We start from the raw sequence: 26,513 nt of genomic DNA on the forward strand, positions 1-26,513 counted from the left end.
TTTCATTTTTCATTTTTCATTTTTTTCACAGAGACTTGTCTCACATCAGAAGTCAGGCCAGTGATTTCCCGTTTTCTCTGCCCTTCCCCCAGATGCCTCTGAGGCAGAACAATAATTGCAAACATATTTATGGCTGGAATGGTAACTGAGGGCGCTGCCTGGATCCACTCTCCTCCCCATCTAATCATGTTTCACTTAGTTAACATGATATGGGCTTTTTCGAGCCTGCTGCCAACATTGCAGATGTACTGCAGTTGGAGAGGGAAAAGGGGGGGGGGAAGCACTGCTTGAGACACTGGAAATGCCTCAGCGCTCCCTCCTTCTGCCTCCCCTGTCTCTCACATGCAGGGTGCATGTAAAGGGCTACAGTGGAAGCACAAGGAAATTCCAAGTCTGGGAATTGCCTCAAACTCATTGTGGAAACACAAAGGAAAAACGACAAGCTGATAGGACATACACACAGGAATAATTGTCAGCATCCAGCTGTCATTCTTAAAATCTTGCATGCTCAAGGAGATTGAAGAGACAAGGCTTTCTGTTTAAAACAGGGAGGTTGCTCTCAGAGTTGGGAGGTTGAGATTTCATTTCCTCTGGCACAATTGGTCCCGTATGCACGTGTGCATAAATTTACAGGTATGGAAATCTACATAATCTGGGTAGGCTATTCAGGTTACAGAATCCAGTATTTCTGGGAGCAGAATTTGTGTCAGGCTGTTGTTACATAATTTCTATTTCTTTTACATGCACGTAGCTCCATAGGACAATAGAGGTCTGTGTTCCTCTCACATTTTTATAAAGCTGTCAGTTGGAGCTTCCTGCAGATCATGTTTAGCTACTGCCCACGTTTAGCTACTGCCCACATTTAGCTACATTACAGATCACCTTTTATTCCTCAGCTCAATTCAAACATTTGTTTCCTTCCATCAGGACATGGGAGGAATTCAACTTAGTGCTAAGGAGATATCTCCATCAGCACACACATTTCTCCTTGGCTGATGGAACAATCTGCCCTCTCCTCCCTCTGCAGGATGTTCTGAGGGTTCTCTCAACTCCCCCAGAGCCAGTTTGGGGTATGTGTACAAGAGGTGCCTGGAGGGGGGGAGATGAGGGAATGCCCCACTGCACTAGCAGAAGTTCTGGATGGTTTACTTTGCTGAATCCTGCCAATGGATTCTAATGTATAGTCTTGGGAAGCATTGCTCAGACCAGGTGTCCCCAAGCTAAGGCCCAGGGGCCGGATGCGGCCCAATCTCCTTCTAAATCTGGCCCGCAGATGGTCCAGGAATCAGCATGTTTTTACATGAGTAGAATGTGTCCTTTTGTTTAAAATGCATCTCTGGGTTATTTGTGGGGCATAGGAATTCGTTCATATTTTTTTTCCAAAATATAGTCCGGCCCCCCTCAAGGTCTGAGGGACAGTGGACCGGCCCCCTGCTGAAAAAGTTTGCTGACCCCTGGCTCAGACTCAGCAAAGATCCACCTACAGTAGTCTGGTATCTGTCATGTGGCACACATTAACCAATCAAAGAGGGGACGGGACCTCATGCTGTTATCTGGTATTAAATATACAAAGACTGAAAAAGGAATGACCATTTTAAAATCAGACCTGTGGTTCAGGCCTGACATTTAGTATGAAATCCAGTCTCAAATCCAGTGGGATGTGAGCTCTGGCAAACCTTATAATGTCAGGGCTGGGAACTTACTGCAGCCTGGACTCATCATTATCTTCCTGCTCCCCTTTCAAAACACACACACACACACACACACACACACACACACACACACACACAATGCCATGTGGGGAAGGTTCCCCTTCAGCAGCAATTTGTGCAGGTGGAATGGAAGATCTGCATGCGGAAACTTGCATGCACATGAGCATATTCGTTTCTGCACAATATCAGTAGCATGCTTATTTGAAGGGAACATGTTCATTATATCCTATGAACTGGAAGAGAGGAGACGCTTACAACTACTGGAAGATAATTATTTGATACATTAATGAATGACTTAAAGGATAAAGATGTGACAAGCTACTTCTCCCATGTGGACGTGGTAGTGCTTGACACTGCAGCCCTCCATTACAATCTTAGAGTCATCCTGATCACATGGTAAGTCCCCACACCAACAGCTCTCCTGAGATGTATCAATGCCTTAAGCAGCAACTACAATATCTGCCCAATCCCTACTGTTTTTGCTTCAGCTCAGGTGTGTAGGAACCCTCACCACGTGGAAGCAAATGATCAGATTTCAGGTTCCGTTCTCCATGCTGACTAGAAAAAAAATCCTTCCACAAAACTAAATGTGTTCAAGGGCACTTCCAGATGTGCTGCTTATTGAACATCCACCATGATTCGCTTACAGGGAGATTAGATGACATTGGCTATTTGTTGAGCATTCATCCTGATTTGTTTGCGGGGAGGTTAGATGATGTTATGACAAAGCAAGCGCCATCCCACACTTTCCAGGGCATTTCCCCATCACTCTTCTTATTGCAAAAAAAGTCAGATCTTTAGGGGAAGTGAGTATGTTGCATAAGACTCTCCTGATCAGTTATAATTGTGCAACCTGAATTTGCCAGAATGTGATTGAATCCCATCTGAAAACAGTGGCAATCTGCAAGCATTCCAAAAAAGTCATTGTTAAAGAATCCATTTTCTAACCAAAATCTTGCTTTAGAACTGAAGCCTTTCCCCTCCCTCTTTCATCACTGTTACACATAAGCATTTGAGGTTTTCCACAATCAAGTGCTGCATAAATTTTATGAAATAAAATTAAATAAATAAATAAAGCCTATTGCTCCAACAGATTATTTTTTTATGTGACTCCTTTTGCCTTCAGCAAACCTCTTAACAAGCTGTCAATACTGTACTCTTATTTTACACTGGGTTTTGTAATCTTTTATCAGCCTGTCTTTAGCACTCTCTTCCTTCCCTACAGAGAGGCAAAAGGCTTGGTGGCAGACAGAGAGGACTTCAAAGATTTGAGGAACCTGGGCCAAAGATAAGTATCTTCTCAACCCTATATTTTCTTACATGAACATCTTCAATGTATGTACAGAGATGGGCTTAATGTAACATGTGAAGTGAGCCACCAATTGACTTCAATTCCCATCAGCCTCAGGCATGCTTACCCAATGGTGAGAGATGATGGGAGTCGTAGTCCAGCAACATCGGGGGGGGGGGTTCATGATGTCTATGAAAAGGATATTTGAGACTGCAGTCCTATATCCATGTAACCTGGAAGTAGCCTGAGAGATTTGAGGCAATCATAGATGTGTTCTAAACACACAGGGCCATTTCATGGGATCTTTGCTGACATCAGCAACCTTAATGCCCTCACTGTTTGATAGCAAGGACTAGCTAGATTATTGTACAGATAAAGATATTTCCTAAAACAGATAAGACCTTTATTAGGCAATGGGTTGGTTCTTGTGTTTAAACTCCATGCTATGTTTTCAAGGTGAAAAGGGTCTGAAACAAAGTTGAAGCATCTGAGACAGTTTTAGATGGAAATTTTTAGAGGGAAAGAACCGGATAAAGACCAAGGTTGTTGTTGCTTTTCCTTTAGTAAACTTGGTGGAAACTGAAACAAACAAAAAAATGCTTGTTGATTCAAGGCAGTTTGTTATATTTAAGGATAAACATTTAGAGGGAACTTTTAAATTTCCACAATTTCGAGATGGGTTTGCAAAGCACATTGCAGTTTTTGATCCCATTTGCCTTCACAACAGTCGTGTGGGGTAAGTTGTCAGCAATCCCATTTTACAGCTGGGAAATTGAGGCAGAGAGGCAATGACTCACCTCAGGTTGTACAGCATCTAGATCTCCAAGATTCAAATGCAACTCCCTGTTCCTTTGTACCTATGTAGAACAATTTGCTCTTAAAGTTTTGACTCAAATGTAAGCAAACGTTTCCATTCCGACAGCTAAAAACAACAACCCTCCGAAAAGCAGACACAATTAGGGTTGCACACAACCCTTTTATTTTTGCAAAATACAAATGGTTATGATCAGAGTGAGCACTCAGTGCCCAGTGAAATGGTCACTTGATTGCTCTACATGCACCCAGATTAGGTCACCAATGTACCCTTTGAGCCAACCACAGTCTAACTGCAGGGTGATGCAATTTGCCAGGATTCACTCACCAAAAGCAGCAGCCCACATCCTGCCACACTTTGAAAGGGTCACATGAATCAGCTCAAAACCCACCACAAATCAATTGTTTTTACACAACTGCAAATTCACAAATACCAACTAGAATGACAACTATCCATGGAGCAGACCAGTATTTGGAACACCAACAAAAACCCTAAAGCACAGAACACTTCAAATGCGATGCTTCTGAAACGTTAAGAAGAAATTCAGTTCACTGCTCAGAATGAATTTAATTGGAAGCTTGCATGGAAAATGACCAGCTTTACAGTAGGCTTATTTGTTGCTTCACATGCGCCTCTAAAAGTAACTTAAAAGGAGATTTGGACAGCTTTGGGACAGATCCACACCATGCATTTAAAGCACTTCCAACACACATTTAAAGTGCATGACTTCCACCAGAAAATCATCAGGACTGTAGTCCCCCTCCCCAACAGTGCTAAAATTTCCAGCACCCTTAACAAACTACAGTTCCCAGAATTCTTGGGAGGGGGAGTCCTGTGCACTGAATGTGCTTTAAATGTATGGGGTGGCTCTGCCCTTGGTTTATTCTTCAGAGTGTATTATTAGCAGCAGCAGCATTCCTCCCCCTCAAGTAAGTTCTCTGGTCCGCCAGGGTACAAGTCCCCACCCCGCCCCCCAAAATAACAGCCCTAGGAGTCATCCAGACAAACCCAAAACTAGCCCTGTTTAGATATTCTTTTCACATGAGTGACTATGCAAAGTGGGGAGGAAGAACATGTCCAACCTTTCTGCAACACACACACACACACACACACACACACACACACACACACACACACACGTATGTACATTCAGAGAGAAGGTCTGCACAGATCTATACAGTTACCAAAGTTTATTTATCAGCCCCTGTGGCTAATCACACAGTACTGTATATAAAAAAAAATCTACAGCGTCTCAATTAACAATCATTTACATAAATAATAAGATGTGATATGTATCCTTTTGTAACCCCCACAGCAACCTGTAAGGTAGATGGGAATCATTATATATGTTCAAGGGATCTCTCCCTACTTGTGACTCCCAGCATGCTGCGTCTGATATTGGAGGCAGAACACATTTATTATGGCTAATAGCCATTGATAGCCTTACGCTCTGTGGATTTGCCTATTGCTCTTTAAAAACCATCCATGTTGGTGGCCATCGATACATCTAGTGGGAAAGAATGCCATAGTTTAACTACATGCTCCATGAAGAAGCACTTCCATTTCTGTCCTGAGTCTTCTGACATTCCACTAGTATTGTGGTGCAGCGAGGGGAAAACAACACTCTATCCACCTTCCCCACACCATGCATAAATCTTACACACTTCTATCATTGCCACCCTTTACTAGTCTTCTTTTCCTAAACTGAAAATCCCCAAATGTTGCAACCTTTCCTCAAAGGGAGTTGCTCCAAGCCATTGATCATTTTGGCTGCCCTTTCCCGAATCTTTCCCAGCTCTATAGGATGCCTTCTGAGGTGCAGTGACCAGCACACAGTGTTCCAGTAGTTGCACCATAGATTTGTATAATGGATCTGAAGCTGAGAGAGTGCGGTTTGCCTAAGGACCACATGAGGAAGGCAGAGGGAAGATTGAAACCAGTGGCCTTCCTGATCCACAGACTAGCCTCTTTGCCATTATTGCACCAGCTCCCCCAACTCTGTCGAGTGAGTTTGGTGAGTCTCGGGGAAATAAGAAAATATATTATTTTATGTTCTGTGAAGCAACAACACTTTGGAATAGTGGTGAATCCTTTAAAATGAAGGCAATCTGGCGATTCTGAAGCAGACAAGACGTACTTACTTCATTGTGTGACTCAAGAGCAGTATCCACAGTTGCTTTGAAGTGGTTCAGACCAAAGGAGGGAGAGTTTAAGAATGAGAGAGTGGAGAACATATTACTGTACAGAAGCTCTGTACAGTACAGAACTGTACAGAAGAGGCAAATACACAGTACACAATCTGCCCTCATTTGTTCTCTTAAATGCTAAGCATGATGTCGCTGGGGGAGGCTGAGCATACAAAATCCTCTTGCCTTGGCTTTGCTCTTTACAAGCTCTTGCTCACAAAGGCCATTAACCAGCGGGAACAGCAAATAGTGCTGCAAAGGAGCTGAAAAGGAAATTTTATGCACAACAAGCTGTGTGCGTGCAGGTATATTACTGGTAACAAAACTGATTCTCAAGCTTGAAAATGATTATCCAGAGGCATCACAGAGGGCAGTATGCTATTTGTAGGGCTGCCCTATCCAAGTCCAGTTTAAAGATAAAGAACCATGAGAGAGAGCTGCAGGGAACTTGGCGCTGCCCTGCAGGGAACTTAAGGGGCACTTGAACAGGCACACACAGCAGCAGAGCACAGTCTTCTCCATTACGGTGAAATGTTTGTGTTTCTATTTAGTCATTATTCCTATATTTACATAAATAAGTGTAAGCAAATTTTATGCAAATATATGTCATCTTTTGATCCTTGTTTTTGATTGTGCCTTTCTCTCTCTCTCCACTCCCCTTCCTTCTTTTTGAGGTTTGCAAATAGCCACTCTAGGCAATGCCTAAATGAACATAGTTACATTGCAGTATTTCCTTTTAATCCAGGAACCAGCAATGGAGCCATTGGTCACAGCTCCTGCTTTGCATGCAAAAAGCTATAGATTCAATCCCTTGCTCCTACAGCTACAACTAGGAAAGACTCCTGTCTCAAACCCTAAAGCAGGCATCCCCAAACTGCGGCCCTCCAGATGTTTTGGCCTACAACTCCCATGATCCCTAGCTAACAGGACCAGTGGTCAGGGATGATGGGAATTGTAGTCCAAAACATCTGGATGGCCGAAGTTTGGGGATGCCTGCCCTAGAGAGCTACTGCCTGTCAACAGGGTCAATACGGAGCAGCTGGATCAATGGTCTAACTCAGGCATCCCCAAACTTTGGCCCTCCAAATGTTTGGGACTACAATTCCCATCATCCCTGATCACTGGTCCTGTTAGCTAGGGATCATGAGAGTTGTAGGCCAAAACATCTGGAGGGCCGCAGTTTGGGGATGCCTGGTCTAACTCCATATAAGGGGGTTCCCTTAACATAGTGGTTCTCAAACTTTTTTCTCTGAGCCACACTTTCAGATTAACAATTTGTCCATCCCACACTATTATTCTTTCTTATGGATGAGCAAAACATTGGGGGGGGGGGGACTCCTAGCAGTGCTTGATTTATAACATAGAATACAATTACTGGTACTTTATAATATGGGCATCCAGAAAGTATAAAACAATGCAACTCCATAATAACGCAAATCATTCCTAAAATATAATTATAAACGAGCCTCTTGTGTATGTACCTTAAGTATGCATGCAAACTGAATGAGAGGCGTGAGCATGCAGTATCACTTAAATGTTCTTGCTCTCATTTCGCAAATGAAAAACAAACATTTTGATACCATACTACAGTATGTGTGCTACACTGAACTGTTTCAATGTTACTTTGATTTGTTCTTGAATCTTTCCACCACACTTGCCACATCCTTTGAGATCCACTGTCTCAATACATCTATTCATCAGGATAAGGCTACTAGCCGAGGCTCTCCCTGGCTCAGACTGTACTCAGCTCCCTTCCAATTTCTGCTCTTGTGACCTGTGCAAGTCTTGTAGTTGGCCTTAAAATAACAGTAAAGGTAAAGGGACCCCTGACCATTAGGTCCAGTCGTGGCCGACTCTGGGGTTGCAGCGCTCATCTTGTGTTATTGGCCAAGGGAGCTGGCATACAGCTTCCAAGTCATTCCAGCATGACAAAGCCGTTTCTAGCGAACCAGAGCAGCACATGGAAACACCGTTTACCTTACCTATTTATCTACTTGCACTTTGACGTGCTTTCAAACTGCTAGGTTGGCAGGAGCTGGGACCGAGCAACGGGAGCTCACCCCGTTGCGGGGATTCGAACCGCCGACCTTCTGATCGGCAAGCCCTAGGCTCTGTAATTTAACCCATAGTGCCACCTGCGTCCCGAGCGTACTAAAACATAAAAAGAGTCTGTAAAAAGGAATAATTGGATTGTACAGGCAATACTGTACCTACATGTACACTGATTCATAGACCAGATCTGCACAGCTTGCCCAGCCCACCAGCTGAATCTTGTGGCTTGTAAAGTGCTTTACAACTTCTTTGTTTTTGCTATCCTGGGCAAGTAACAAAATCAGGTGGTCTATTGACTCCTTGGTAGGCTAGGTTTGGCTACCACCACACACTGCACTCTGCAAGAGGCATGTTTTATGTGTGGCACTTGAGACTCACTCCCATAGTCCTCCATGTGAAGAATTTACGTGCTGAAGCTACAAGTGAACTGCTCAAAGCAAACCAGAACTAAAACCTACATGCAGCCAGTGGATGCAATACAAATAAATGCTGCTGATAATCAATCCCTCCATCTGATCAAAGGCATCCAATTTGTGCTGCTAATTACAACAGAAAACCCATCAAAACTAGATATTATGACTATGGTTTGTGGGAGGGACTACTATGTTGCTCTCCTCCTCCTCCCTCCCTCCCTCCCTCTCCCTCTCTCCCACACTCTCTCTCATGTTCCATTTCTGCTCCCGCTGGTTCAAAGCACTTAGACAGACAGGGTTATATAACCTTATTTATACTTTGCACAATTGTGCATTTTTGCAAATTGGCTCAGTGGGACCATAAAACGTTGTTGCTGATGGCAAGGAACAGAGGAAATGCAAGGGGCACTCATTCGAAAGCAGGTATCATTGCCACGCATGAATGCACAAGTCCTCCTCAGAGATTTGAAAGAGGGAGAGAAGACCCAGGAAAACGATAGCATCTGCCCTCTGTTGCTTCAAAGATTACCTAATATTTATTTATTTAGGCATTCTTATATCACCACCACCCAAATTCATATAAAATATCAGTGTAACTTATATATAGAAGCATTTTCATAGATAACACTGATGTGTACACAAGCATTGCAGGGCAGCCCTGCAGTATCAGAAAAGCGAAGCGACTTTCCATGCAGTGATGACGCTGCTGCTGCTGCGGACTCCTGACTCTGCCGGCACATTGGATGAGACCATGTAACTCAAATTCTGTTGCTGGACCACAACAGGGCCCCAGGATAGACCAGAGCAGAGTTCAGTTTTTGTTTGACACTGCTGCACTCCACCCTCACTTGGTGGTTTTCTCTAGGACATGTGGTTTTGCTTCCAGTGTGGATGCCCAACAGCTAAAGCCAGGAACGCCCAAGATAGCCATACAGCTTCCCAGCTCCTACTTCAGTCATGCCAGCTGACGAAATTCAGGAACAGACATGGACTTGGGGGGGGGGGGCTAAAAGGTGACAGCATGTTCTTTGCTTGGCTATCAGACACATATTTTTTTTTAAAAAAATAGGAAGTCATTTGACACAAGGCTACAGCTTTCTCATCTGCAAGAAGTAGTAGAAGAACACCAGACACACCCAGCTTTCCCCAAAAGCACTGAGGGCAGCCTGAGCTAGCGAATGTGGATGAATTCAAGGCCATATAGTCATTTCTGGCACACAGATTTTCTTTCTGGGAAGGAAGGGTCAAAGCAACACTAATGCCAAGGCAAATGGAAATCAGGCTATGACAGAACACTCTTCCTGAGTTATGGGCAGTGGGTGTTTCTTCATGAGATAAATTCTGCTCTGAAGATTCAGGGACAAATTTACATAATCAAAATGGCGCACGTGCATGCATGCACGCACGCACAGAAAGAGAGAGTTTTAGAGCTGAGGTGGCTAATCTATGGCCCTTCAGATATCATTGAACGCCAACTCACATCACCTCCAGCCCCCCTAGCAATGGTCAGGAATGATGGGAGTTCTAGTCCATCAATACACAGAGCTTCCTCACCCCTGCTTCAGACTGTTCAAAGCACTTGACAGAATTACCTCAGTAATTCTTACCACAACTCTGTCGGTGCTGGCTCTAGGCCCAGGGTTTTTTGTTTGTTTGTTTGTTTGGGTGTGTGGAGGGCCCTCAGAGGATCCCCACTTCCTCACACCATCAATCCTTTAATGTGGAAGAGGATATTTCAGCTTTGCATGACAATGTCCTCCTGCTAAGGAAGCCTGTTCAACACAACTATTAAAGGTGCAGAAGCGCCCCGCCACGCCCCCGGTCCTCTTTTGTACCCAACAACCAAGGGAGAAAAGTGAAAGAGCAGGCAGTGGCCACACATGTGGGTGAGCAGGGTGACAGGTGACTCAGAGCCAGGGAGTTCAGTCAGCGTTGGGCTTTGGCAAGTGACCCGTGATGTCCAAGTCCTGAATTTGTTTAGACTGGCCAATATTATTCTCCCTATACTGCAGAAGAACATAGTACCTGTTCATGACAGAGATGAGATTTCAGCGAGAAACATCCTGGTTTATGGTCCAATCCCTTATCTATACTATACCACACAGTGGCATGCCTTTGCCGCCACCTCCTCTGCTGCAGAAACATTTCTGAACCTCAACAAATCTGTGTCATGGTGCTTTTAACTATCTCTAAATTTCTGTTCACTGCAAAACCACCACAACGAATAACTACAAAGAGGAATTATGGCTCTCAACCACCTGCTAACAGTTGAGAATGGATAATGATGTGACCAAGTGGCTTCAGGTTCCAGTAACAAGATATGGCCCGAAGTGGTAGACCTACATTTTTGGGGCCCCTGTAGTTTGAACTGGGGTCTGGGACGAGGTCTGGGAAACCACTGTTGTCTTCTACAATTGGATTGTTCCACAACAGATCACCACACCTTTACATCACCTTTACTGACCCTCAAACTTTGGGATTGTTGAAATATATATAAGAAAATAATAATCATGCAATTCAAATTGGGTCTACTAGATTAAAAAAAGCAATATGGACTAAAGTCACTTCTGGGCCCCCTCTGAAATTAGGGGCCCTGAAGCTTAAGCTTCATTAGTTTCATAGTAGATCCACCCCGGCAATCACATTACATATTTAGGATGGTACATTTCACTGGGTCATGCCATTGTTCCCTCTAGCTCAGTGACTGGCAGGGGATTCTTTCCCAGCCCTACCTGGAAATGTCAGGGTTTGAACCTGGGGTCTTCTGGATGCAATGCAAATGCTCTACCACTGACCATGACCCTTCCTGCTATGCTAAGTGTCTTGAGGAACTGCACACAGTTTGGGAATGAGGCAGAAACACTTCTTTGATTAAATCAGCAGTACAAAGACATCTTAAACTTTAAACCCCATTTTCCAGCATGGTGTGCTCTTGCCCAAAAGTAAATTGCCTGTAAAATGAGGCAGTGCAGGGAGAAATGTCTGCGGCAACTGTACTGAATTAACCTTCATTTTCCAGGGTTATGCTACCTACACAGGGAATATGCATGCACCCGGGACACCCTATCCTAGCAACGAGAAACCCCCTTGCCCAGCAACTAAATCTCTCCAGGCATCAATACAAACATTTCCAGAGGATAAAGAGCGGGTAGAAGCTCCTGCCTTTTCACACAAGTTTTGGCATGAAAGGCAGCGCTAAACCACAACACACAGGCAAACAAACCGAGTGGCTGACATCCAGAATATAAAGGCATCCTCCAGCCAAGAGCTGGGATAGCCCCCGCCCCAGTCCTCCAAGCTTCCCCACCACCACCAACCGCCCAAATTCACACTTAACAGGCTCTGCATTCATTCTCTTCCCTTGAAAATTCACCAAAAAACTTGAAAAGAAGGGGAGTGGGGATGGAGTAGGGGTAAGAATCAAATGAAATCCAGATTCAGAAAACTGTTTTGACCCTTGCTACTTCTCTAGCAGCAACATCTACCGTATGTGCAGACCATAAAAATGGTGATGGGAAGGCAGAGTTAAAGAAATGCAACTTATAGAATGCTGGAGTGAAATAAGAGAGGTTGGTTGATCTGTTTTCAATGAAGCTGAAGAACCCACAAGGGGTAATGGGTGAAAGTGGGGGTGAAAGACAGAAACACACACACACACACACACACACACACACACACACACACACACACCCTATCAAATGACCCCAGCACTCACCTGTAATCCGGTCCCTCTCCATCCCGACCAGATGTATTCAGCATCCGCCTGTCCCAAATTGTACTTTTTAACCACTCTCCCTGTTGCTTTCCCCCAGCTTTCCTTCTCCTCCTCCTCCTCTTCTTCAAAAAAATGTTTTTAGTCTAATTTCTTCAATCGGCTGCAATCACGAATGCACCCGGATTACCACATTTCCATGTGCTGATCATATGTTTGTGCTCCAAACTGAAGTAGCTTTGTCTCGTGGAAATAGAGAGAGAGAGAGGAATAAAGAAGGTGCCAAAGGCATGACCCAGGAAAAAAGAGAGAAATTCAACGTGATTTCTCTCCCCCCCCCACTCGAAAAAAATATATTCTGCCACGTGCAGGGCTAAACTGAGAAACTCAGTTCACCCGCAAGACAGTCTTAAAGGCACAGTGCGTACATTTCCAGGACAAGGCTGCCGCTCTCTTCTTGACTTGTCATTTAATATTAGCTGGGAGATGCTCTGCAACTTGGCTCCTTGGAACAAAGCAAGCAACTCTCCGCCAGCTGCTAAAAAGTCTCTCCTGATTTCTCCATGCTTAATTCTGCTGCTGTTTCTCCTCCTCCCCTACTTTTTTGGCTTAAAAAGCACTTCATAGCTCCAGAAGCCAGCTGATTCCTCCATCCAGCCTGGTCTGAGGTTTTGTGATTGTTTTTTAGGGGGGGGGTCAAATTATACACAAACTATTCAGCTGATGAAGGCTGACTTCACTCCTCAGTAGAATGAGAGGGAGAGGGAGAGAGAGAGAGAGAATGAGAGAGAATCACAGGCTGTTGGCTACTAGGGAGGATTAAAGCACATGTTTGCTGTCTCCAGTGAAGAGGCTTCCTACTCAGTCTTGGCAAGGAGCTGCCGTGTTGCCTTGGCATGAGGAACTGCCTGCTGGACCTTCCCTTGTCACATATGCCAACAGAGAGATGGGGCTCCTACAGCTGGCCTGTAACTGAGAGGCTGCAAAATCTCTCTTGCCATTGATGGGGTGGGGTGGTGGTGGAGCAGCCTAGAGGGAAAAGGCTGGATCTCCAGGAGCCCCTGTCAAAAACTCAAGGTGATGAAGTCTGTGCTGGCAGAGCAACCAACCAGAGTGGAAATTAAATGGAACAGTCACGGTGAGCTCACCAACAAGGTGGGGTATCACAGCTGGTTTTATTAAATTGTTGCTATGACTTGGGAGGGTGCTGGCATGGGCATCCTCCCCTTGCAATGCCTACCAGAGAATGAACTTGGACTTATTTGCAGCTGTCAGGGTGGGTCTGCAATGGGTTATTTACAGCAACAGGATGTGCTCATTTAGTATCTCTTCCCATCAAGGCAGCCCACCCATGCCTTGAGCTCAGCCATCATTCATCCCTGGTCTACCCAACAAGAGGGGACCATAGCACAGTTTTTGCAGCCTCTCCTGGCTAAGGTGTGATTTGGATTGCTGGTGGGTAGGTGGAAATGCCTTTTGGGTGCATGGCTGGACTGCATCAAGCTGGCAGAACTTGTGACTTACCAAGCCAAATGATCACCCGGAGCTTGAGAAAATTCCTGGTTCTACTGCCAAGAGGTTGTTGAGTTGCTGGCAGGCATACTTGGCTAAGTGGGCTGCATTTGGCTTGCTAGGTCCCAAGTTATGCAGGCATGGGCTAGATCAGGCATCCCCAAACTGCGGCCCTCCAGATGTTTTGGCCTACAACTCCCATGATCCCTAGCTAAGAGAACCAGTGGTCAGGGATGATGGGAATTGTAGTCCAAAATATCTGGAGGGCCGAAGTTTGGGGATGCCTGGGCTACCGTGTTTCTCCAAAAATAAGACACCGCTTATATTTATTTTCCCTCAAAAAACAAAACAAAACAAAACACGGTGGCTTATTTTTAGGGGATGTCTTTTTTATTATTAAGTATGGTACAGTTTAACCTACAGTTTAGCCTACAAGGTTAAACTGCCGATCACTATGGCTTATTTTCGGGGTATGGCTTATTTTCGGAGAAACAGGCAGATTGTCCCTTTCAGCTCCAGGGTTTGGTCAACCAACATCTCTCCATCTAGTTTTTAAAAAACGAATAGGCTGATCGCAATATGCCAAGGGTCATGCATGTGGAGTTTCAGGAAGCGGCCATCAGCAAGCGACCAGATTCCTGCCAGTCCTATTCATAGGGCTGCCTCCACACAAATTCTGCACAGATAGCCAATGCTAACAAATGCACTGGAATCACTCTAGAAAGCACTCCTGTAGAAACAAATGTTGCCAGGCCCAAAAACTGCTGAGCCTGAAAATGTTCTCCTGATCTCCCAGTCCAGTTTCCAGTAAAGAGAGGCAGGAGCCTCCAAAGCCATTACTGTACTTGAAAAGGTTACAGGTAGGTAGCCGTGTTGGTCTGGGTCGAAGTAAAATAAAAAAATTCCTTCAGTAGCACCTTAAAGACCAACTAAGTTTTTATTTTGGTATGAGCTTTCGTGTGCATGCACACTTCTTCAGATACAGTGAAATAGGAGTCCCCAGGCACTTATAAACAACAGATCAACAGAGCCAGACTGATACCTAGAGAGAACCTGCTGCAAGACAGACCCAAAAAAGAAAATAACAGAACACCACTAGTCATCACATACAGCTCCCAAGTTAAAACAATACAACGCATCATCAGAGATCTACAGCCTCTCCTGGACAATGACAGCTCCCTTTCTCAAGCTCTGGGAGGAAGACCTTTCATTGCCTACAGACAGCCACCCAATCTTAAACAACTCCTCACCCACAATAATACAACCACCAGACTTAACATGGACACTGGTACCAGAGCCTGCAATAAACCCAGATGCCAACTTTGCTGCCACATACACCCGGACAACATCATTACTGGCCCCAACAACATCCAACATACCATCTCAGGACTATTTAATTGCTCATCTTCTTACATTGTGTATGCCATCAAATGCCAACAGTGCCCTTCAGCTCTCTATATTGGACAAACAGGCCAAACCCTACGCCAAAGGATAAATGGACATAAATCTGACATCAGGAACCAGAAGACAGAAAAACCAGTAGGAGAACACTTCAATCTCCCAGGACATTCTATACAAGATCTCAAAGTAGCTGTCTTACTACAAAAGAATTTCAGAAATAGACTGGAAAGAGAAGTTGCTGAATTACAACTTATCACCAAGCTCAAAACCATGGAGGGACCTGGTTTGAACAGAGATATCGGATTCTTATCTCATTATACATGATAAGCGATCTTCAGCCATCTCAACCCTTGCTTTTTCATGCAAAACCATTTGCAGTCGTTTTCGGTCATCAACAGCTATCAGTCAGTCAATCACCCACTTCCACCACCCTTCTGAGTGATCCCCCCTCCCCTCCCCCTCCCCACCCCCTCCCCACCCCTTCTCTACATAAGTGCCTGGGGACTCCTATTTCACTGTATCTGAAGAAGTGTGCATGCACACGAAAGCTCATACCAAAATAAAAACTTAATTGGTCTTTAAGGTGCTACTGAAGGAATTTTTTTATTGTACTTGAAAAGGATTAGCTAAAGGTGGGGAACCAGTGACCATCCAGTGGTTGCTGGTCTATGGCTCTCATACAGGCTGGGTCAGATGAGAGTAGCTGTTCAAAAACATCCAGAGGGCTACAGGTGCCCCATCCCTGTGTCCATGCCATTCATCCAATAAAATCTACCACTACGACTATTACAGTGGTTAATATACCAGTGCAGTAAACCTGACTCAAATCCCGAGTGGATTCCCAAAGACAGTTGAATACTGTAGCACCTTGTACACCTCTTTCTGGAAACACCAGCAGCCATGCTGGCACCAAACATATTGCTCTGCTTTCCTTTGGACCACATCAGTGAGACTGAGAGGGCAGTCCTGTCATCTGGACAGCCCAAGGACTCCATACACAGCCCAGGCTTTCACCATGGGAAGGTCACTTTGGTGCTGCTAATGCAGCTGTTTGACTTCACCCCTGGAGGTGCATTTGTCTCTCGAGACAGAAAGGTTCCAACAGGAGAAAGATCTGTTTTATATATGCAGTGGGGTGTGGGACTTGGAGGAAATTTTATGCACCCATAGACTGCATGCAGAACATGTGTGATGCAGAATGTATGTGTGTTCAGTTCATGTACTGCCTGCCTGCCACACATGCTTCCAGGATAGGTGTGTAAGCCAGAGACTCATTTTGCACTTCTCACCCACATGTAGTTCAACCATAAACTGGGAGCCTTATGAACTCATCATTTGTCTTATTGCTGACATAAAGTTTGCAAGAACAACTGCAAGGTTTGGGGCACAGGTGTTATTATCCTCACATTACACATGAATTCATGGCTGAACTGAGATTTATTTATCTCTATTTATTTAGGAACATAAGGTGAGCCTGCTGGATCAGACCAATGGCCCATCTAGTTCAGCATCCTGTCCTCACAGGAGCCAACCAGATTCCCGTGAGAAGCCTGCAAGCTGGACATGAGTGCAACAGCACCCTGCAATTCCCAACAACTGCTGTTTGGAGGCATGCTGCCTCTGACAGTGGAGGCAGAACATGGCCACCATCTAATCCTCTTCTAAAGTCCACCTCCACCATTCAGCCCGGACACTGAGATCCAGCACCAAGCCTTCTGGTGGTTCCCTCATTGCGAGAAGCCAAGTTGCAGGGAACCAGACAGAGGGCCTTCTCGGTACTGTAGTGGCACCCACCCTGTGGAACACCCTCCCAGCAGATGTCAAGGCAATAAGTAACTATTTTACTTTTAGAAGACAACCGAAGGCGGCCCTGTTTAGGGAAGTTTTTAATGTTTGATGCTGTACTGTTTTTAATATTCGGTTGGAAGCCACCCAGAGTGGCTGGGGAAACCCAGCCAGATGGGTGGGGTATAAATAATAAATTATTATTATTATTATTATTATTATTATTATTATTATTATTCCATTTTAAAACCATCACTGCTTCCTGCACCCCACATTTATTCCTTCATGGAACCCAAAGTAGCAGGTGCAGGTGGACACAGGAAATACCAACTATAGATGAATGGCAGATGAAAATGATGGACTTTATGGAACTTGCCGAACTGACTGGGAGGATCCACTACCAAGAGGAGGAGACGGTAGAGGAAGATTGGAAGAAATTTAAAGTATATTTGGGGGGGAAAACATTGTAATATTTAGAAATTTATATTCCTTAGGGAAGTAGATATAGGTTTTCAGTATAGAATTATGATTTAGGTATATCATGTATTTTTATTGATTGTTTATCTTAGTTTAAGTTTGGAAACTGTCAAGGATGAATGTAATTGAAATTCAGATGGGGGGGATGGGGAAATCACCCAATGATGTTAAGAAAAGTTATGTTTATATAAGAAGTATTTTTGTTTTGTTTGTTTATATGTTAGTTTATGTTTTCTTATTATAAAATGAATAATGTTTTTTTTTAAAAAAAAGTAGCGGGTGCAGGTGATTCCCAGGTGGTCTCCTGTCTAGACATTGACCAAACCCAGACCTGTGTAGCATCATGTGCCTTAAGACCACACCCTAGGACTTGAGACTCCCCATTCACTGATCTTCTTAGGTCAAGCGGACTTCTGCAACACTTGGGACATACCTCGTAATGAAGGATGCTTGAGAAGCATGTCTTGGGGTTACATTAAAACTGTCCTTCCAAGTGCTTGTCTATCTGCACAGCTGTCACGGCTTCCTCCAGAGCCCTCCCATGTTTGAGAATACCCTTCCCAGGCCCTGGACTCCAAATTTAGATGTGCTGTTCCAGCCTGCTTGACCCATGCTGACTAAGTGGAATAATTTTGCATCATGGAGAACGAGTATGGCTTGACTACATCCCCCAAATGACATCCACCCATCTCTCTCTCTCTCTCTCTCTCTCTCTCTCTCTCTCTCTCTCTCTCTCTCTCTCTCTCTTATAAGCACATGACATTGCTGGTCTGCATTTATCTTGTGATTCATTTCCATCCCCAGATTATTAGGACAGATGAATCATCTTCCCATGAAGCTGGAGAAGCAGCTGAGAATTCTGCCTTTTGGGTTGCAGCCTCCATAGGCAGGCAGGCACTGAACTTATATGTGCTTTCCCCACGCGTCTGCTAAATATGGCTTTCTGGTTACTGGGAGTTGGTGAGCAGGACAGGAAGTGGCATGTGGGATCAGACAAATGCATTCCAACCAATGTGGTCCCTTCGGAGAAAAAAAGTAGGAAACACAGCAACAGGCACTCAGTCACTCCTTCTAAAACTTGAGTAATTATACCATAGGAGCCCTTCAAATACTCTGACACAGGAAGGCTTGTTTAATGTCTTTCATATCTGCCAGTGCAACTCTGGATGCTCTTTTCTGCCTACAATCTCTTATACAGTCATCTTGCAGGATTAGACAGTTAAGCAAGAAGCTATGTCTTTCCATACATGGTAAGAAACTCTGCATTTTTCATTGAACTGTATAATACAGAAGACAAGGCTACGTGGCCTGCTCAGGCTCCAATGTGTGTTATATTTCAGTAGTGTGATATAGTGGTGTGCTATGCAGCTGGTTACAGGGAGAAAAGAAACTCCTTGTTATCACTCCCCAGGCCATTTCTGAGCATGATTCAAAGAGCTGCTTATGACCTACAAAGCCTATACAGCGTGGGTCCAGGCTATTGGAAGGACCACATCTTCCTATATGAGCATGCCCAGGCTTTGGGACCTTCCGGAAACACCTTTCTCTTGGTCCTGCCACCTTCACAGGGATGTTTGATGAGGCCATGAGAGAGGGTCTTCTTGGTGGTTACTCCTGGATTGTGGAACTCCCTCCCACAAGAGGCTAGGCTGGTGCCCTCTCTGTTTTCCTTTTACTGACAAGCAAAGACTTTTCGGTTCAGACAGACTTTTGAGGCAGGGTTTTCTGCGGCTGCATGTTGTGCTTTTAGATGCATCCAGTACTGCCTTTAATGGAGTTACTTTTTAATATGTATAGTGTGTGTATAGTTGTATCTGTCTAAGGGCTTATTCACTCTTGCCTTTCCTCTGCACCTTCCAAGCACTTTAAAGCTCTCTGTCAGAACACACACTCTCTCTCTCTCTCTCTTTTTGCCCTGGAGCTCTCCCCGCAAAAACCCACTCTTTAAAGCCAAATTGGAGCAAACAGCAATCTACAGAAAACCCGAACTGCGATTTAAAGAGTGGCTTTTCACAGAGAAAGCTCTTGGACAAAAAGAGAGTGTGCTTGGACTTTTAAAGCACAGACCTGTGCCTGGAAAGAACAAGACAAAAGCTAAGTGTGGATAAGCCCTTAATTTATACTGTGAGCTGCCTTGGGTGTTACACTGGGAGAATGGCAGGATATTAAAAAATAAATAAATAGCAGTGTGCCAGGACTATACCTTATTCCAAGTACCTCCAAGCAAAGGCAATGTTGTGGGGAAGTTCTTATAAAGCTTTCTTTCTTTTCAGTATGTTTTCTTTCAGTTTGAGAATGGGAGATGCTTGAAGGTATAAAATGTGTGTGTGTGTGTGTGTGAGAGAGAGAGAGAGAGAGAGAGAGAGAGAGAGAGAGAGAGAAGAGAGAGAGAGAGATTTTCTATATTCTGTCTGCATGTTTTGGATGCAGCTAACCTCTTGCAAAACTCACAGGAGAGTTCAGATTTTTAAAAATAAAAATAAAAACGTATCTTTCTGCACAGATAAATATGTGCATATAAGTTTCATTAACTTTCAGCCCAGCCAGCCATCATCTTTAGCTGCTGACATGGAAAGCTTTTTTCTTGGATGGGGTGTGGGGACAGGAAGAAAAGCAAAATCCAATTAAAGGCTCGAAACTTCGATTTGGACAGACCTTGTCTTTCATGCTCAGAAGTCCATTCCAAAGCAACAAGGGCAGTGCTCGCAACAGAGAGACAAATAAAGCATCCATTATGCAGGCAGCCAAGCTCAGACAGCTTTGGATATTCTGAGCAGCTTCAGAAATGCAGGAAACGTGTAAGGGAATCCCAGGCTGGATGCTGGGATTATCCACAGTGTACAGACAATGAACACGGCATTTCCAAGGAATGCAGTGCTCTCATTGGTCCAAGCACCATGCACCACACATGACATACACAGTACCTGCACTTACAAAGGTCAGGTCAGACAATTGGTTCAACTAGCCCAGCATTGCCTACTACATGGGTAGTCCCCTCCTGATGTTAGACTACAGTTCCCATCATCTCTGACCACTGACCACATTGACTACGGATGATGGGAATCTGGAGCCCAATAACATATTGAGAATGCCATGTTGGCTACCTTTGGCCTACTTTGAAAGGCAGAGGTCTTACAGATGACCGACGCGGCCGCACTGGGTGGCACACTGCAGGGGGCGCCACAACAATGCTGCAGAACGGAAGGTGAGAGATTGGGGGGGCGGGCAACCACCAAATTTTAGCGTCGCACAGAGCGCTGCTGAAATTTGAGAGACTGAAGTCTGCCACTACATGCCGCCTGCGGTATTTTAATTGCGACACCAATGATAAAAAAAAAATCTAGTAGGATAACTGGCACATATTTTCTGGTATATTTACTTACTTTCTTAATATTTTTCTGGCAAGCCATCAATCAGGAGCACAGAGATCACCCATGTGGAATGCATTAACTATTGATAACCAATATAATAAAGTGCTAAGATCCAGTAGCAGATGCCCCATTATTAGGCAATTTTAATTTTAAAAGCTTTCCCAGGTGATTAGTCTACCCGCCTCCCCCAAAATAATGAGCCGAATTTGAGGGGAGGGGGAACAAAAGACCTGTTGTCTAGCACCCCAGAATATTTTTAATGATAACATTGTAAAGAAACGTATTGTAAGGGGAGCTGCCATCTCTGGGAGTTTACGACCATATATTCTGTTGTTATATTCAGAGTTTTAGTTTCTGGAGTTTTGGTCTGCAACTTTCATTAAGAATAGTTCCCCTCTGGCTGAACTGCTGTTGAGCAGAAAACCCATGGAATATGGTATCCTGCCTGAGCCTATTACTTCCTAGGAGCTTGGATGGAAGCTTTTAGGTATAAACTTTTTTTTAATCTATTCTGCATACTAAACTCTGCTTCCACATACCTCCTACACCACACATTATCTCCCAAGGAACATTTTAAACCAGCAATTACTGACTACCTATAAGAATGGCTATCCATCAAAGCTACAGAGTGACTGAAGGTTATCTTGCTAGCTCCAGGCCTTTCTGTTATGTAAGGTCCTTCATGCACACTGAGACATGTTGCTTGAAGGAGTAGAAAAGAAGGAATTTGCTTTGAGATGAGAAAAAAATATTTAATAGCACACTGTGTTTTCCAGTGTCTAGATTAGCCTTTCCCAATTCTGGTGCCCTCCAGGTGCTGTTGACCTCCAATTACCATCAGCCCCAGACAACATGGCCAATGGTCAGGGATGCTGGGAGCCAGGGCCGGCACACCCATGAGGCAAAGTAAAGTGACTGCCTCAGGCGGCAGCCTCCACAAAGGCAGCAGATTCCCAAAGTAGAGCTTTATGCCTTGCTTGTTCCTGATGTAGATCTTCACTTACCACTTCTTGCCTGTTGTGGAGGGGGGCACCATTTTGTCATTTCCCTCCAGGTGCCAAAATGGTTTGGGAGCTATAGTTACACCATATCTGGAGGGACATAGGCTCTGCCACCCTGTGTTTTAAACGATATATTAACCTATCCCTGCATTAAAGGATATACACCTTGAGGGTACCTCAAGACTGGTCTACATAGTGACTGTTTCTCATATACACACTGCAACATGTCTCTGTCTCTGTCTCACACACAAGCTGCTCACTTCAGACTGAAAATATTTTTTAAAACAAAGATAAAACTTCACTATGATAACCTAAACGTACAACAGCAGAAACTCTTGATTCAGAAAAGGGGAAACCTCGCGAAGAAATTTTTTTGAACATTGCTCTGTACCCAAACACTCCTCTCTGGACCCAGTTCCAGCAGTCCTGAGACAGGAAGGAAAAGTCTCGACTTGTACTCCATGAATAGCTCTGGTCCGAGGACAGATTTAGATGTGGGTACATTATTATGTGGCTAAGTTACAATTAGGGTTTCTGGAAAGCACTGCAGAGTAGCTGAAAGATCTCGTCTTTACAACCCCAACTTGGGCATGGCCAGAGAGCTCCCGATCTCTCTACTTCTACCTCCTTCCCTTCTGGACACAGTTATTTATATATCTATGAAGGCAAGTTATGGGGCCACGGGGAGGAACAGAAGGGCAATTCAGCTTGGACATTAATATGGCCATGGACATTTTGCAAAAAAAGAAAAGCAACCTAACCACCAAAAATGAGTCTCAGAAGTCAAATGTTTCTTGGTACATGAGAAAGAAAGAATGGGTAGAGGTTATGATGTTCAAAATGCCATAAGAAGAAGACCAAATAATATTTTTTTGTAATTGATTGGCGTGTAACACAGTTCCTCACAGCCAGCACTCTTTGCAAGGACTCAGCTGGTCATCAGAACCCTGCTAGTGACCTTCCAGAGGACCACTCTCTAATTTACACTCATGGTATAAGGTAGAAATTCAAATACATTCCTGACCTGGCCTTTTCTCCTACAATAAGCATACATGCAGAGGGAGAGACATACAGTGAAACACACCTGTTCCCTAAAAGGACCACCAGATGAACCTTCACAAACACGACACTAGCCGTTTTCTCTTGGTGGTTTGAACCAAGAGTCATTCTCTTCATACTGGACCTTGCACATGCACCCACAGTCCCACACAGAGAGAGGAGCATTGCAGTGCTAGCAGAATATGTAAAGGGGGGAAGCTGAGCTGCTTCTCCCTCACCCCATCCCCCACATACTTCAGTTCTCACAACAGCAAAGCTTCACCATCACAGTACCTTTCAACACCTTTGCTGCAAATAGTTCACCTCTGCTTGCCTGGTTGCTGAAGCTCCTTATGGAGTAAAACTCTGTCTAGTCTTGCGCAGTTAGTTTGCTGCCTTCCCAGCACAGTCTACTGTTACTCCCAAGGCTATTACATTCCATGTAGATACATATTGGTTGGCATTAACAGATAATGAGTGCATTTTATCTCTCTGTTGGTGTATTGTGTTTGAGCAAAGGGTAATCTGGAATGACACCAAAAAAAGTAATCAGGCATAACTAAATTCCATTGTTCTTTGTTTTGTGAACAACTATCCACCCTTTCATCGTTACAAAACTGAGGCCAGGAATCTGTTTTTGATATCAGAACTGGAGCTTGCACCCTTATCCTTTCACACACAAATCTACTCCTGTTTTCTACCACCACCAAACTTTCTTAATTTCAGGCTGTAAACCTAACCTCAATCACATGTGAGGAAGCCCCACTAAATTCAACAGTTTTGAGTAGACATGTTTAGGATCACACTATAATTTTGAAGAGGGAAACACTTTTTGTTCCCACTATAACCAATGGGAGTCCACCCTGATCTAGTTGAAAGACGGCCATGAGACCACCCTCTTTAATATCTCATAGATGGAAAATCTGTGGTATAGTAGAGCGTAGTGTAACTTGGATCTGTTGAATCTCAGCTGCTGGCACAATGCTGGCATGCATTTACTCTGATTGCACTTGCAAAATGATGTCAGGGTTCTTGCACTGTGCCCTGCACAGACATACATAATGATAAGGAATGCCTGCTGCCTGCTTCAAGGATTGTTCCCCACATAGCTCCAAAAAACCCTAACCAAATAAACAGAAATGCCAGTTGAAGCATCATGAGACAAAGCAAAGACAAATGATTCATTTATCAAGCTTGGGAGCTGGCTAAAAAGAAGGGAGAATTGCAGCAGGACCTCAAGATTCAATAGCACCACCGTACAACAAGAGACTGTAACTCCATAGTAATGTCTGGGACTCACACATTTTACACACAGGAAGTCTCAGTGTTAATTAAAAAGGACCATGCAGCAGATGATGTGAAAACACCTCTCTACCTATGATTCTGGAGACCCAAAGGGTCAGGACAATACTGGGAAAGATGGACAAATAATGTGACCTGATCTAAGAAGCTTCCTACGGGTTATATCTAATGCTGTCTGTACACAAGTAGAACAGCCTTCCACTCATGCAACAGGATTGCACGTCCCTGCAGCCCCCCACATACCCTCAAAATCTGCTCCAGAGGATTGGCAGACTTTCTGGAGCAAAGCTAGAGCAAAGCTGCATAGGAGAGGAGAAGTATAAACCGAAGTCCATTTGTACTCTCTGGAATCCACCCTTTGCTCCTAAGGCTGCAATCCTGAACACACTGACTAGGGAGTGAGCCTCACTGAACACAGTATGCCTTCCTTTAAAGTAAAAAAAATACAGAATGCTCAGGAAGGAAGGGGCAATCTAGATGAAAGGAGACCCATTCAGATCCAAAGCTCGACCTAAGGATGGGCAAACCTCTTCAGGTTGGTTCTCTCCGTTTCTCATTTTTCCAATTTCATGCTCCCTTCTCCACAGTTCTGCAGCAATTTGTGATTTAAACCAAAACAAAAGACTGCATGAAATTGTGTCTGCATTTTAGTGCAAACATCTCCTAACATACACATTTTGTGTGTGGAATTCTGAACTTATCTCCCACCCTTGGTTGGGCCAATCCTTTCCTGATAAACAATGCAGCCACCAGTGCCCAAGCAGGACATACCCATCTTCTAAAGTCCCCTTTAAATCATCTCCAGCTGCATGTGCATATGAGCAAGCTCTCTGACAGAGTGGCAAATGCAGCTGCGCTGACTCGCCTGGCAAGCAGGACAAATGGGGACAGAGACAGCCACAAGAAAGCCCAGTGATCTCATCTAGGGAGGCAGACAAAGCAGGTGGGCAATGTCAGCCGGCATGTAGCTAACCAGCTCCTTGGCTGCTGTGGGGGGGAGAGGGAGAGAGCACAAAGGGAAAATGCTTCCTGCCTTGGCAATGCCTGGGCCAATGTTAGAGCCAAAGCATCCCTTGTGTGAGGTAAGTTTCAGCGGAAGAGATTATATGTAGAGTGCCTGCAGATTTACACCAGGCTGTGAGACGCCTTCTGTGTCCAGCCCTCCAATTCTCCAGCTGGGCTAGAACTGAAAGGAGTATCCACCAATAGAGTTGGAGGGCTTTGCAAAGCAGAAAATTAAGGTGGTATGGGCAAAAGCACACACCAAAAAAACCTGTAATGCTTTAAGTACATTGGCCTCTCTTGAATATTTTAATTTTAAGCAAGTTCCAAATGGTGAGTAGATTTCCTATGCTAACAACTGTCAAGTGTTAATTATCACTGCGTGATATCTCTCAAATGGTGACAGACGGTAAATACAAGATAGACGTTATGTGTCAAACGCTATTAGGTGACCTCACTACATCCCCTGGCAAGAGGCTATTGTAGCACCATCATCTATCTCATAAAGCAGGCATAGCCAAACTTGGCCCTCCAGCTGTTTTGGGACTACAATTCCCATCATCCCTGACCACTGGTCCCATTAGCTAGGGATGATGGAAGTTGTAGTCCCAAAACAGCTGGAGGGCCAGGTTTTGCCATGCCTGTCATAAAGGTAAATTGTCAAAGTACATTTATTGGCTCACTAGTTACAACACTGGAAAATGCACCTCAGCCCCCCCCCCCCCGGATATTTAAGGTAAGAGTCTCTCTGGAGAGACTAACAATTGCAATTTTTACTTACAACATGAACATATATACTTTATGTAATAATATGCAAATGCGACAACAAAATAATTACATTCTTCGATTGACAGGTAGGCTGCCCCACCCACCTGTCCAAGTTGGTTCCCAGGATCATATGTTCCTACAGAGCCATATACTCACTAGGTTTTGGGAAAAGGTGCTAGACCATATAAATATGATTATGCAGAAAAACTTAAAATTTTCAGAGGTGTAACAGGAAACTGTGGCTTAAACTAACAAGAATGGAAGCCCCAAAGCCAGCATGCAGGGGAAAGGGGGAGGCGTTGAGTGGGCAGGCCAAACATCAATTCTTGGCCTGATAAACTGGAAGGAATTAAACTAAATTTCTGATCCAGCCAGTTGGAAGGAAAGACAAGTTATTCTTTGTACAACACATCTTCAAACTGATCACTATAATTTGTAGAGATCCATGTGTAAGAAGTAGGGCTATTGAAAAATTAAGGAGTCTTTGATTGATAATAATCTGCCTTTGAAATTATATATTTAAATGTAACCAGTTTGTATTTTAACAAAACATCAATACAGGTACATTTTTTGAGGTAGTGAAAAACGTATGTGATATCTAAGAATTCAATAAAGAAAAGATATCTCTCATAGTTCATAAGCAAGGCAGGCTTTAATATTTTGCTTTTTCAGCCAT

General features: G+C 44.1%; 1 protein-coding gene and 1 long non-coding RNA gene across 5 annotated transcripts in view; one reads left to right on the forward strand and one right to left on the reverse strand.

Annotated features, from left to right (window-relative positions):
- The window catches only part of SEPTIN9 (septin 9), a 219,895-nt gene that overhangs the window by 155,427 nt on the left and 37,955 nt on the right, over window positions 1–26,513 (reverse strand). Inside the window, exon 1 of one of the 2 annotated variants that reach the window (XM_035104587.3) lies at window positions 12,184–13,258. The exons of the other annotated variant lie outside the window; for it this stretch is intronic. Coding sequence (XP_034960478.1) covers window positions 12,184–12,205 — 22 coding nt within the window. The 5' untranslated portion in view covers window positions 12,206–13,258. Of the gene's footprint in view, window positions 1–12,183; window positions 13,259–26,513 lie in introns of those variants that run through there. 2 annotated transcript variants of the gene reach the window in all.
- LOC132591747 (uncharacterized) overlaps window positions 25,128–26,513 on the forward strand; it is a 55,967-nt gene continuing 54,581 nt past the window's right edge. For all 3 annotated transcript variants that reach the window (XR_015948054.1, XR_015948056.1, XR_015948055.1), the window contains exon 1: window positions 25,128–25,149. This is a non-coding gene — a long non-coding RNA (uncharacterized LOC132591747). The remainder of the gene's footprint in view (window positions 25,150–26,513) is intronic.

The sequence above is a fragment of the Zootoca vivipara genome, chromosome 2 (genome assembly GCF_965207765.1).
Source record: "Zootoca vivipara chromosome 2, rZooViv2.hap1.1, whole genome shotgun sequence".
Classification (NCBI taxonomy): Eukaryota; Metazoa; Chordata; class Lepidosauria; order Squamata; family Lacertidae; genus Zootoca; species Zootoca vivipara.